This window comes from Micromys minutus, assembly GCF_963924665.1.
Source record: "Micromys minutus genome assembly, chromosome: 8".
Lineage (NCBI taxonomy): Eukaryota > Metazoa > Chordata > Mammalia > Rodentia > Muridae > Micromys > Micromys minutus.
The window spans coordinates 22,102,347-22,117,108 of NC_137977.1; the positions used below are offsets into that span (position 1 = coordinate 22,102,347).

The 14,762-nt window shown below is 44.0% G+C and overlaps 1 protein-coding gene across 1 annotated transcript; it reads right to left on the reverse strand.

Moving 5' to 3' along the window:
- Positions 1 to 831: 831 nt before the first annotated feature.
- Positions 832 to 14,380, reverse strand: NME5 (NME/NM23 family member 5; the record flags this gene model as incomplete). Its single annotated transcript, XM_080920529.1, has 5 exons — positions 832 to 912; positions 5,743 to 5,861; positions 7,331 to 7,431; positions 9,163 to 9,368; positions 14,252 to 14,380. 5 exons carry the CDS (start codon positions 14,378 to 14,380, stop codon positions 832 to 834), a joined length of 636 nt encoding a protein of 211 aa, XP_080776655.1.
- Between the last annotated feature and the right edge of the window lie 382 nt (positions 14,381 to 14,762).

The following is a 14,762-nucleotide window of genomic DNA, read 5'->3' on the forward strand; positions in this document are numbered from 1 at the left end:
TTGCTCTTCCCTTCCTGTTCCACTCTCTCCCCATTCCCCTCCCCCCTCCACGTGCTCATGGCTGGCCTCTACTTCTCTACTTTCTCTCTCTCCACCTCTACTACCCTCCTAACTCCCCAAATGAACTATTCTGCACTATACCATAGTGTGGCTGGTTCCTCAGGGGGAAGGAATTCCTCAACATGGGCCCGCTGAGGCACCCCTTCCCCCATACCTCACCACAGCTACATAGAACAACCCCCCCCCTTATCTTTTTATAAACACATCAGGAACCGTGTACAAAACCCTAGGTCCCACGAGTAGAACTGCACAATAAAACTAATACTAATAATAACATGAAGAGGAGGAAGAGAACATTTCACTTTGTAGACCAGACTGGCCTCAAGCTCACAGAAATCTACCTTCCTCTGTCTTTGGGTATGAGGTTTACAGTCCTACACTAGTGGTCGTGGTCACACACACCATTGGTGACACACACCATCGCTCCCAGCACTTGGGAGGCAGAAGCAGGCAGATTTCTGAGTCTGAGACCAGCCTGGTCTGCAGAGTGAGTTCCAGGACAGCCAGGGCTACACAGAGAAACCAGTCTTGAAGAACAGTAACTAATTAATTAATTAATGGCTTAGTGCAAAGAATGTACACACTCTTGCAGAAGACCCAAACTCCTGTCTGGTGACTTACACTACCGTAGAACCCAGCGCCTCCAGCTCCTCAGGTTCCGGCACTCATAGGCAAACATACCCACACAGAGACACGTATATGGTTTTTAATGTAAAGACTTTGCACAGCTTCTTACAATAAGATAACTTGGCCCTCCCTCTGAAAGGTAGACTACTGCTTTTCTGTTACTGGGAAATGACAAAGTTTAGGTTTGTTGGGATTATTTTCCACCAACCAATCAGCAAGCCAGATCTATGGAAAAAGAAAAATGAAAGTTAATAACCATTTAAATATTTCCTTTTGATATATAATGAACATATCAACTGAAATATTAAAAATCTTAAAACATTTTTTGAGACAGGGCTGGCCTTGAACTCCTAGAGCTCCAGCTGCCTCTGCTTCCTGAGTGCCGAGGTTAAAGGTGCACTCAGGGTGGGATAGAGGTTTGCAGTTCAGCTCCCAAGTCTGTTCTGCACACCTGATGGATCAGGAGCAGCTTGGGTACACATATATATTTTTATTTCTGTTTGAGTTGTGTTGGATCTAAGTGAACCCCATAACAAGCCCAATGTAGATGGGAGACAGCAAAGAGCTAGGAGTGGGGGGCTAAGTCATTAGAACTGTAGCAATGTAGAGACTGCAGCAATCTCTCTCTCTCTCTCTCTCTCTCTCTCTCTCTCTCTCTCTCTCTCTCTCTCACACACACACACACACACACACACACACACACATACCCTCAAGCCTTTTAGGCTCTGTGGCCAACCTAGACAGTGTTAACAAGAAACATGAAACTGCTGGACAGTGGTGGCACACACCTTTGATCTCAGAATGGCGAGAGGATCTTTGAGGATCTTTGAGTTCATGGCCAGCCTGGTCTACAGAGTGAGTTCCAGGACAGTCAGGACTTACAGAGAAACCCTATCTTGAAAAAAAAAAAAAAAACAAAAAAACAAAAAAAACAAAAAAAAACCCATAGAAGCCAAAGAATAAAAATAAAGGTCTTCCAGAAAGACAGACAGACAGATAGACATACACACATATACAACATAAAATAAATAAATATAACTAAACATTTTTTAAGAATAAAAAGATAGAATGTGGGGATCTGTCAGTTGACAGAATGCTTGCTTATTAAATACGAAGCCTTGGATTTGATCCCAATCCCTGGTTAACAGGCACACAACTGTAGTCCCAGCCCCTGGTAAATGGGCACACATCTGTAATCCCATCATTTGGGAGGCAGAAGCAGGAATAGCTGAATTTAAGGTCAGCCTTGGCTACACAGCCCATCTACACCAGCTCAGGATGCAGGGAATCCTCTCTCACAAAACAAACAATCAAACAATAGTAGTAATAAGTGGAGGCCAGAGAAGTGGCTCAGCAAGTAAAGTACTTGCCATCAAGCCTGAAGATCTTAGTAAGATACCGAGGACACCCATGGCAGAAGGAAAGGGACCTCTCCAACCTCCATGTGTGTGCTGTGATACACACAATGAATAAGTAATAAATAAGTGTAATTGTTATAAAACAAAACAAAACAAAACAAAACTTGGGGCTGAAGACAGGGCTCAGCAGTTAAAAGACTCTTCCAGAGGTCCCACGTTTAATTCCCAGAGTCCAGAAAAACAAGCAAAATTTAAAAAGTAAGAAAGACAACTGAATGGAGGGTGAGGCTGACAGGGCTCAGCCTTTCTGGGTATTCACAGGAAGTTAAGGGCTGATGGAAAGGGGATGACACTGTCTTCAGTGACGCAGCCATGGGTAAGGAACACTTGCTCATTTAAACAAATCCTGTAAACAACCCTAACGAGACTCACTCAGTCAAAAGAGACAGAAAGGCACAGGGGTTAGCTGGGAAGAGGAAAGGGGTCGGCAGGAGTAGGTCACAGGGACAATAGCAAGTAAACGGGGTGTGCACATGTTTGTGATCAAATACATTATCTACTACAGGCCAGCCAGGGCTAGACAGAGAGTCTGTGTCTAAAAACCCTGTCCCCAGCCCACAAACAAACAAAAACCCCCAATAAATTAGCAAAACAAATCACCCCATATTATGCACATGTATGAATATGTCACAATAAAACCATTATTATGTATCATTCCTATAGGATAATAAAAAGAATAAGAAAATGGAATCCAGGTATGGCGGCTCACTCCTGTAATCCCAGCACTAGGGGATGAGGGCAGTCTAGAGGCAGGAGAATAACCTCAAGTTTGAAGTCAGCCTACACTAGATAGCAAGACCATGCCTAAGAGGAAAAGGAGAGGCCAAGCAAGGCACAGGAAGCTGAAGTAGGAGAACCAAGGCCTGGAGCTGGGGAGATGCCTCAGCAGTTTGGCGTGTGTCAGCTCTTCCAGAAAACCTGAGTTCAGCCCCCAGCACCCACATATCCACCTGTAACGCTAGCTCCAGAGGATCTCACCCCATCTGGCTCCGAAGACACAGGCCCCCGTACACTGTAAATAAGCAAAGGAAAAAAATCAATCTTTTTTTTTTCTCTCCATAAAGGGTTTAAGACAGCCTGGGCTACAGAAAGACCTGCGTCAGAATTAAATAAAGAGTGTGGCTCTGCTGTTGGAAGCACACGTTGCTTCAGTATCCAGCACCCATGTTCATGACTTCCGCTTCAGGGAACCTGGCGTCCCCTTCTGACTTTTCCGGCCACCAGGAAAGCATACAGTGCACAGATGTATATGCAGGCAAAACACTCATCCACATAAAATCAAACAAGTGAAAATGAAACTACATACTAAATAAATAAATAATCAAAATCAAAACAGAAAACCTTCAAACTCTATTACTGACATCCAGCAAAACTGTTAAGCACAGATCTAAATTACAAAGGAAGAAGTAAAACTGTCTTTGTTGCAGATGGCAATGATCCTTCACAGGGACAAATCTGGTCCAAAGATCAATTATGGTTCCTCCTGCCTGTAACCCCAGTACTTGGGAGACTGGGGTGCAGGGGCCTAGGTTCAAAGTCAGCCTGCTTTAAAAAGACTCATTCCCCCAACCCCGTTTCTCTTTCTGTCTCTGTCTCTCACTTATATTTGGACTTGAGCCTGAATACCGAGTTCCCAGAGAAGGCTCACAAACTATTCCTGGCAGATGCTCTCAGCATCATGAATGTGCAAATCAGCCATTGTCACATCTACTATTGTAGCTGTTAATGATCAAGTAAAACAACAGAGACAAACAAGCAATGGCTGTGCAAAGAGAAATTGAAGCCCTCATTCCCTGCAAATGGGGAGGTAAAATGGAACAGCCACAAGTATAAAAGATTGGATCCTGACAGCGCTAAGCAGTAATTCCAATAACAGTAACTGATTCAATAACTGCATTCCTATATATTGACACACAACTGGAAACTGGGACTCATAAGAGTGTGGTTTACAAATGATACTGCAACATTTCACACACTAGTCAAAAGACAGCACCAGTCATACTTGTGGCTACACAAAATGTATTATATGCACATAATGGGACACTATTCATCCCATGGAAGGGATGAGATTGTGACACATGCTTGTCACTACTGGCTGGCTAATAAAACAGTGAAACAAGTCAGACATGCATTTTTTTTTCTATGTTGGAAACTTGTCTTGGGGTTTTGTTGCTGTGAAGAGATACCATGACTAAGGCAACTCTTATAAAGGCTAACAAGTGGGGTTGGCTAATAGTTTTAGAGGTTTGGTCTATTCTCACTGCAGGAAGCATGGCAGCACACAGGCAGACACGGTGCAGGAGGAGCTGAGAGCTCTTTGTCTTCTGTAGGTAGCCAGGAGGAGGCTCTCTTCCTAGTGCCAAGCCTCAATTCCTTTGCACGACCCATTTAGTCTTGGGCTTTCAGTGGCCACTGAGGCTGCACCTCCACCAATGTCAACTTTCCTGACCTCTCACAGTGCCAAGCCTCAGCTGCTCTCCTTGACCCCTTCATGCCTTCAAAACCAGTACCACTGGGACGATCCTTACACATTACCAAGTCCTGTGGCAGCACAATGTACAGCCTTGGCTATCTGTGAAACACAGCTTCTCTGTGCTCTCAAGAAAATACTTCCCAGAAGATTTTACCTCAGTGATTCTGGCTTCTTCTTAATCACCCCTACTGAGTTCTGCTACTTGCCTGGGGCTGGCCCCCTTGCTCTATTGCATCTTCACGAGTTTTCTGCTTTCAATGATTTCTTTCACTTCCTAAGCTTGGTTGTCCTGGTTCTGATTTTGAACTCAGAGGTCTGCATGCCTCTGTCTTCTGAGTACTCTACAGTGATACATTTCCTCTAACAAGGCCACACCTCCACCAACAAGGCCACACCTCCTAAAGGTGCCACTTCCCATGGGCCAAGTATTTTCAAACCACCACAAAGTGAAGCCCCACCTCTTTGGCTATGCCCAGTAAATGCCCTGCTATCAAGCCACACCCCCTAATGGCAGGTGTGTTGTTGGGAAGGCATACAAGCCAGAGTGCACCTGTGGGGGTTGAAGGACAACTTTTGGGAGCTGATTCTCTACTTACATCTTACAGTATGGAACTTAGGCCAAATTGGTTTGCACAGTAAGTGCTTTGCCTATCTCTCCAACCCTTCCCAGTCCCCCAACACACACCATTGTGGGGTTGTACTGGGTCTCACTATATAGCCTTGACTGGCCTGAAATTCAATATGTAGACCAGACATACGTTGAATTCACGGAGATCTGCCTGACTCCACCTCCCAAGTACTAGGATTATAGGCACTGGCCACAATGACCGGCCCACCTTTTTAAATTTTATTTTGAGACAGTGTCTCACTAAATGGGCCTGCTTGGTTACCATGGAGTCAACACATAACCGAAGCAAGCCTCAGAACTTGTGAGTGTACAGACTGAAAGAATAAGTATTAGCTAGGCATGGTGGTGTCTTTAATCCCAGCCCTCAGGAGGCAGAGGCAAATAGATCTTTGTGAGCTTGAGGCCAGCCTGGTCTACAAAGTGAGCCCTAGAATAGCCGGGACTACATAGTGAGACCCTATCTCAGAAACAAATTTACAGTTTTAAATATGAAAACCACAAACAAGTATGCTAGTAAGAATAAAAAGGTCTCTTACATAAGGATCTGCTGGCTTTTGCTTACAAAGCTCTGTGAGTCCTTGAAGCAGGGTCGGTGACACATACAAATTTAAATAGTCCTTAGCAGCTTGTCCAATTGGAATGGGTTCAATGATCACTGCAAATACAAGTAATTTATCACTAAAAAAAAAAATAATAACAATAACTTCCACACACAAAAGAAGAAAGCAATCCAAACTGACGCTGGCAGCCACTCAGGGGGCTGGCACGAATGAGTCAAAGCAGGCTTACCTGTGGAAACATATTGAGACCTTGCCTCAAACCAGGCTGCAGTACATGGCTGAAATCCCAGCGCTCAGAAGGTGGAGGAAGGAAGATCAGTAGTTCAAGGCCAACCAAGACATACAGCCTGCCTCAACATTTAAAAGGGGTGGTGATGGCGCCTATGGTTATGGTCAATTTTTCTTCCAAATTCAGATCTCAGCACCCACATAAGGTGGTTCACAGTCCCAACTCCAGGGATCCAAGGCCTTCTAGCTCACATGTGGTATACATTCACACAGACATAAGCAAAAATAAAGGAGGCCTAAGTAGCTCCCTGGCAGTGGTTTGCCTGGTGTGGAGCCCTAGGCCCACTCCAGTATGTAAAAGATAAAGTACTGTTTAAATAGTACGTCTGCTTTTTAAAGGCTCGCCAGCTTCATGACTTCAAATAGAAGGAAATCAGAAAGGATGTGGAATTATCATTTTCACATTGACTTAAGATTTTTTTTGGCTTCTCTTGTTTGGAAAAAGATAAGTTTACTGAGTGCAGAAAAAAGGAGCAGAAATGGGGAGAGACAGAACCCCGCCTGTGTGCATTACAATTGTTAATTAGTTGGCTCTTTCATCCTCCATGTACCAACACATTTCTGAAGCTTCATGTTAGTCAGGAAGAATTATAACAGAGCAGGAGAGCAATCCTAAATATATCTAGTTCAGGGCAAAAAAGGAAACAAAGCAACTCACTGTCAGAGCTTCCCTAAGGACACAGTGTATTTCTGTAGGCTTGTTCGATGTTGGATGTTCGCTTTTCCACTTTTGGCTTCAAGACTTGTTTGGTTTGGTTTTCTGTTTGTTTTCACTTAAAAAAAAATACTTATTTTATATGTATGGATGTTTTGCCTGTGTTTGTGTGTGTGTGTGTGTGTGTGTGTGTGTGTATAAAATATAAGCACCAGATGTATGTCCGTGCCCAAGGGGTCAGAGAGGGTGTTGGATTCCCTGGAATTGGAGTTATGAACTGGGGTGAGCTGCCATGTGGGTGCTGGGAACTGAACTCTGGCCCTTTGCAAGAGCAGTGAGTGCTCTTAGCTGCTGAGCCTTCTCTCCAACCCTTGTTTTTGCTTTTGTACTATTGAGACAGGTCTCTCTATGTAGCTTGGGCTGGCCTCGAACTCAAGGAGATCCACCCTGCCTCTCAGGTGCTGAGAGGTTTTGTGTTTTGTTGTGAGCTAAGGGCTGGAGATATAGATCAGCTTCTCACTGGGCTAACACTTGAGCTTCTGACCCTCCTGCCCTCACCCTGTAGGGTTAGCATTAGGATTACAGACTAATGGAGTGGAGAAAGCAGGCACAACAACTCACCTTCTGGAAACATGAACCTAATCTCTCTCTCTGAGGCGGCAAAGTCGTTGCTCCCATGAAGCGCATTCCTTAGCTCATCTGTACCGTATATCGCCCGTAAGCTAGAGAGAATTAAAGACACTGTCTTTCCATCTGTCACTCCTTCCTTTATATCAGAATTTGGAGGAGGGAGGAGGCACATGTGGAGGTCTGAAGACTACTCTGGACTCTGGGAGTGGGTTTTAGTGGTTTTTACCTTCAAGGTCCTGAGTTCAAATCACTAAGCCATCTTGGCAGCATTTTTCTTTTTTTTTTTTTTTTTAGACAAGTCATCACTAATTTAATCTTAAGCTTTTTTTTTTTTTTTTTTTTTTTTTTTAAGGTCACAGTCATTTGTAGATGAGTACACTGTAGCTGTCTTCAGCCACACCAGAAGGGGCATCAGATCCCATTACAGATGGTTGTGAGCCACCATGCAGTTGCTGGGATTTGAACTCAGGACCTCTGGCAGAGCAGCTAGTGCTCTTAACCACTGAGCCACCTCTCTGTTTTAATACTTTTTTTGAGACTAGGTCTTGTTCTGTAGCCTAAACAGGCCTATAATTCACTGTGTAGCTCAGGCTAGCTTTGAGTTTGTAATGATTCTCCAACTTCAGCCACCCCCACCAACCTTCCACCCCCCCCCAAATCCATACTGGGTTACAACACGTGGCTATGAAGTAGGATTTGCAAAATTACATTTTGTTTATTTATTGTTTGTGGGCATTTGGGTCTTGCACATGTGGAGATCAGATACAACTCGTGGCATTTTCTTCTCTCCTTTCTACCATGTTGGTTCCAGGACAGACTTCAGGTCATTAGGCTTGGTGGCAAGTGCTTTTAACTCACTGATCCTGAAATCGGAGTTTTAATAGGAAAAGAAGACTTTTTAAAATTTGTTTTCTGGACATGGTGGTACATATTTTTAACCTTAGGACTTCAGAGACAGAGCCAGGCAAATTTCTGAGAGTTCCAGGCCAACCAAGGATATGTAGCTGAGAAGCTGTCTCAAAAAAAAAAAAAAATCCATTTTTTTCAACATGAGCACTAGTTTCTAGAAATGAAATAGTTATTGCAGTTTTGAATTTATATTTTCTTTTCGATCCTTGTAAAACTTTCTTCCCCTAAAGAATGCCTGTTTCCTCAGAGGATGCTACTGACGTACAGGAATGTATTTGGCCCTCAACTAAGTAGATTAAAAGTTTAAGATTTGGGATGGAGAGATGGCTCAGTGATTAAGAGCACTGACTGCTCTTCCAGAGGTCCTGAGTTCAATTCTCAGCAGCCACATGGTGGCTCACAACCATCTGTAATGGGATCTGATGCCCTCTTGGATGTGTCTGAAGACAGTGACAGTGCACTCACATTAAATAAATAAATCTTTAAAAAAGCATATGAAAACAAATAAACAAAACCAGAGTGATGGTAGTAAACACCTCAGCAGTCGGAGGCTGAGGCAGGGGAATCTCGGTGAGTTTGAAGCCAGCCTGGTCTACAGAACAAGTCCAGGACAACACAGAGAAATCCTGTCTCAAAAAACAAAACAAAATAAATTAATCAGTAACCCTACCATAGGGGCAGTATAGTGCAAGGCTGACCAGACATCAACCAGAAGGTAGATATTGAAATGTTGAGAATGTCAAATTCGCTGCCCTGTACTGGGGGGAAAGTCCCCTTAGGAAACTCCCACAAGCCAAGACGCATGCATGTGTAGCCATTGTGAAGATGGCAGGCCCAGGTTTCTTTTATGTTTCTTTTGTTTTCACTCTTTAAGGCAGGCTTCAATCCCTCAAACCACTTTCAACGGAAATTACCTGTCTGGGTGCGTCTCCTTGGCTACTAAACTATTAGCTGGTCCCAAAAGTTCTTTCCAGTAAGAGATGGCATTATGTCTAGCTAATATCATAGCAACAAGAGGTCCGGAGCTCATATAAGCTGTTAAGTTTGGGAAAAACATTTTCCCATACTGTTCCACATAAAAGTTACTACAGTGCTCGGGGCTCAGGTGTAGTTTCCGTCTCTGTAAACAAAACAAAGTCGACAAGAGCATTTAAAGTAACACCCCGGCAAAAGCTCATTAAGACATTAATAACTTGCCAGGCTTGGTGGCTCATGCCTGCAATTATCTTTGCATTACTATACAGAAAGTAAATGGTAATTAAATAAGTTCAGAGGAAGTATTTATCCCACTTAAAAAAATGACCCCTCTGCTGCTGCCAAGACTAAGGTTCTAAGTTCATTCCCCGGATTTAACATGTGGATGAAAAAAAAAATGAATTCCCTCAAGTTTTTAGACCACAACACACACATACACACACACAAGTAAATTTAAAAAATATTTTTGTTGTGTTTGGTTTTTTTGGAAGAGGATTTCTCTGTGTAGGCCTGGCTGTCCTGTAGAACTCACTCTGTAGACCAGGCTGGACTTGAACTCACAGAGCTCCACCAGCCTCTGTCTCCCAAGTGCTGGAATCAAAGGTGTGTGTCACCAGCATCTGGCTAAAAAGATTTTTTAAAAAGAGTGTTTGCTAAGCAATCCTGAGTGGTGGGATTCTGTAAACCCCACCCCTCAGTTACCTGGCAACAGCCAGGTATGCTCCGCCCCAGTGACCTGGCACTGTAAAAGGGGCTGCTTGCCCCTCCTCTCTCTCTTGCTCTTTTGCTCTCCCCCCATCCCTCCTCTCCCCCTTCCCTTTCTCCCTCTCTCCATGTGCTCATGGCCGGCCTCTACTTCTCTACTCTTCTCTCTGCCTCTACCACCCTCTTAACTCCCCCATGACCTGAATAAACTCTATTCTGTACTATACAGTCATGTGGCTGGTCCCTCAGGGGGAAGGGGTTCCCAACATGGGTCTCCCAGAGGCATCTCCCTTGCCCCCAGGCCTCTCCGCACCTCCATGGGCCATATCACCCCTCCCCCTTTCATCCTATTCCTAACACTGAGGATGAGAGTTTGAATCCTGGCACCTACATGACAAGTAGGGTATCCACCAGACAGGCACCTGTAACTCTAGCTACAGCGGATTGGATGCCCTCTCCTTGCACACATGCACACATGTAGACACACACGCACACACATATACAAGCACACACACACGGTATTATATGGTATTCCTCAGACCACACAAAGGAATATTCTGATAAACGCTACAGCCAGTTGCCAAGATTCTAGGTCTCACATGACTCCTTGCTTATAAGGAGTGTACCCCGCTTCACCATGTCCAGTACACAAGCTGTTTGCTTGCTTGTTGGTTGGTTGGTTTTATGATGTAGCCCAGGCTTGACTACCAGTGTGATCCTATTGCCCTACTCTTCCAGCGGCATGTGGCCTTCCTTCAGGTGTGCCAGGTCCTGCAGCAGAGTTTTTAAACTGTAGAGCTCATCTTTAAAGCCAATGCAAAAACTAATGGTTCTATTGGTTGCTTTAAAATGAGATTAGGTGAAAAATCGCTTGAAATTAGTTTGAGAAACCAAATACGTGCAATAGAACCCATAGTTTTTGACAAAGATGGCTGCCATCTGCTGGACAAAGGGAGAAGTTTTCACCGCTTTCCAAGAATCCACCCCAATAAAGCCAAACAGACAAACCTTAAAAATAGCCTCAATATCAATGATATAAAATAGCTGGGAGAGGCACATTTCTTGCGTTAAAAAAATAAGGCAGTGGTTACTAGGGGATGGAGGAGATAGAGACACAAAACATCTTCCTCTCTTTCTGAAAGTAAGTTCACAAGCCAAGAAGTGGCTCAGAGGTTAAGAGCACCTCCCGCTCTTTCAGAGGACCCAGGTTCAATTCCAAGCACCCACATGGCAGCTCACAACTGCCTGTAACTCCAGTTCCAGAGAATCTGACACCCTCACACAGACATACAGGCAGGCAAAAAACCAACATAAAACAAAAAGAAATAAATGTTTAAAAATTGAAGTTCAGGGCTCCAGCTTGAGATGAGAAAACACAGATAGATAGTGTTGAGGGCCACAAAACAACGTGGGTGTATTTAATTCCGCTGCATTGGACCTTAAAACTGTTTAAATGGTACAACTGATGTAATATGTATTTTGTAAAAAAAAAAAAATGAAAGCAAAACAAAACAAAGACATCACTGTGGTCGCAGCAGCAGCATAGACCGCAGCTGACTAGCAGTCACTGCTGACATGTGTCTACTAATTGCTATGTTGTTGTTTTGAGATTGGGTTTCTCTGTGTAGTCCTGGGATGGTCTGAAACTCACAGAGATCCACCTCCCTTTGCCTCCTGAGTGCTTGGATTAAAGATGTGTGCCACTGTGCTAGGCTCTTGAGTTTTAATTTAGAATATACACAAGCCACTTAATTACAAAGTCTATTATTCTCGGTATTTTTAAAATATGGACTTAGGAATTAGAAAAGTGTCTCAGTGAAGAGAGAAGTATGGGTCACTCGAATGTAAGGGCCTGGGTTTGGATCCCCAGAATTTTCCTAATGCTCAACATTGTAGAGTGACAACGTAAGCTCTGTATACCTCTAGAGAGAGTAGTTGGAGATGGGGGTACCTTAGAGGCTTATGACCCAGTTAGCCTCAATTTTGCAGCAGCAAACAAGAAAGCCTGCTCCAAACAACAAAAAAGGTAAGGACTGGGGCTTGAGGTAACTTGTACACACACACACACACACACACACACACACACACACACAACTTAGATTAAGCTCAGCACAGTGAGTGATGCATTGTGTGTAATGCCAGCACTCAGGAGCCTGCAGCTGAACAATTGTAAATTCGAAGCCACTCGGCTACATAATGATGTCATCTCAGAAAACAAAACACAGGGGAACACCTTAATCCTAGTTCTCATGAAGGAGAGGCAGGAGGTCACCTGTGTTGGAGGACATCCTGGACTTCCTTTGTTCACTTTGATTTTTTAGACAAAGAGTCTCATGTAGCCACGGTTAGCCTCTAACTCACTATACACCTGGGGATGACCTCACTAAACTTCTGGTCCTCCTTGCTCAGTCTCCTAAACACTGGGACTTTGGGGTTGGCACATTGCTGAAAGACATGGTTTTGTACTTGCTAGGCATACACCCCACCAACTGAGCTTCACTGTCCGCATGAGAATCTGAATTGCTTGTTTCTTTGTCTATTGAAATGGAGTTTCTCTGTGTAGCCTTGGCTGTCCTGGAACTCACTTTGTAGAGCAGGCTAGCCTCAAACTCAGAGATCTGCCTGCCTCTGGCATCTGAGTGCTGGGATTAAAGGCATGTACCATAATCACCTGGCTGAGAACCTAGGTTTTTAAGAATCTTTTTTCCTCAAGTGTTTATCTATTTTTTTCTAGAAGAAGCTATAAACATGATTTACTATTTTTTGGGTGACAGGGATCGTAGGGATTGAACTCACAGTCTTACGCTTGCTAAGCCTGTGCACTAAGCTACACCCTGGCCCCACCTAGTTTAATTTTTAAATATCTAGATTCATTTACAGTTATCCCAGAAAGTACTCAGTTTTCGTAACATTTATTAAAGACTTTATGTTCACCTGTACCATCTCAACTCTATCAAAATCTCCCCACCGTATCATCTCTGTGTGCGACACATGCACACACGTGTCTCCCACTGACCTCAAGCTCACCAAGCAGGAAGAGTGAACTTGTCAGCTGCAGGACCCTCCCCCCATGCTGCCCCAGCTCCGAGATTATTTATATACAGGTGCTGCCGTCACACCTGCCTTTTACATGGTTGCTCGGGATTTAAGCTCAGGTCCTTGTGCTTGCTCGGCAAATATAGGTAAGGTGGTATAAAATGTTAAGGCAGGCTCACCATGTAAGGGGCTTGCTATGGAGACCAGACGGCCTTGAACTCACAGAAACACACATCTCTGCTTCTCCAGTGCTGGATGGAAAGCATCACACTCAGCTATGTGTATATTTAAAAGAATAAAAATAATGTTTTATTCTCTTGGAATTGTAGTTCAAACAAAATATTATACTAAGTTCTAGTTCATCTATCTGTACACTTGTCTTCTAGTTGGGGATCTTGTCCACTGGAGGACAGTAAAGAACTCTGTGAAGCCCAGGATGTCTGGGAACTCAAGATCCTCCAGTCTTACCATGTCTAGGACTGGGATCACAGACCTATGTCACTACTTCCAATGTCTGCATCCCTGTGTCCCAGGCTGGCCTGGGACTCACTGTAAAGTCCAAGCTAATCTCTAACTGTCCTCTGGAGGGCCTGGCTTCTTTGAGCCTGTTTACCAACTACAGAACAAATATTGGTCTTAAAACAGTAAATGTTTGCTAGGTGTGGTGGTGCGCACCTTTAATCCCAACACTTGGGAGGAAGAGGTCCGTGGTTCTCTCTGTGAGTTCCAGGCAAGCCTGGTCTACTGAGTGAGTTCAAGCCAGCCAGGGCTACACAGAGAAATCATTTCCTAAAAACAAAAAGAAAAAACAAAACAAAATAAACCTACTGACACTAGGAACTGAAGTATGCACAGGAATAGTGCACATAATTTAGAAGGATACATAGATTCTGGTTTGATGGTCCAGAATGTTAGAAATACCCAGGAGAAAGAATGCAGTTAAGTCACTGCCTCTCCCTAGAGCTGACCTGGGGAAGTCAGGGAAGGAAAAGGCAGTTGGCTTCTTTTACGTCTTATTCTATGTCCTTTGAAGTGTGAAAAACTTGTTTGTTACATGTAACATGTTTTCAGACGGGTCCCACAGAGCCCAGGCTGAACGTGGAAGTCAGTACATAGTTGGCCGGCCTCCACCACCTGATACAGAGATTACAGGCATGTGTGCTTACACGCACACTTTATATATAGTCTTTATATTTATAAATGTAGATTTAATGTTACTAGGGATCTAAACGGATGGCAACATTTATATAAGTATAACGAAAATTATTAAGAGATGCCCGAAGTTACCTGAATAATGGTGAATCCCGATCTCAGAATAATATCATGTATCTCCTCTTCTTTGTCAACAACATCTGGCTTAATGAGGGCTAGGGTTTTTTCTACATATATCTGAGGCAGGGGCATTGATATCTCCATCCTGGCGTTTTCCGGTACAGTTTACAAATCTCCTGACCAGCTGTCCACAGCAACGACACGAGTCCCCGTCCCAAAATCAGCCTGTGGCAAAATTTCGTGCTAGATTTGATTTATAAAAATGGAAAGTGCTGTGCTTTTCTACAAGCAGTTTTTGTACAACACGCAAGGGGAGCCCTAGCCGCTTGACTGAGGCTGGAGGCTGGATGTCAGTGTTGCTCTCTAGGAGTAGAGGAAGACCCCTAGACAGTTGCCCCAGTGAAGGATCCCCACCCTGTAGGGACCACTTTGTCCAGGCTTAGGCACTGACGGGAAGGCAGGGTTCTGGGGAAATCTCTATGCAGGACCCTCCTAGCACTCACCTCTGTTCAGATGTTGTCAAAGC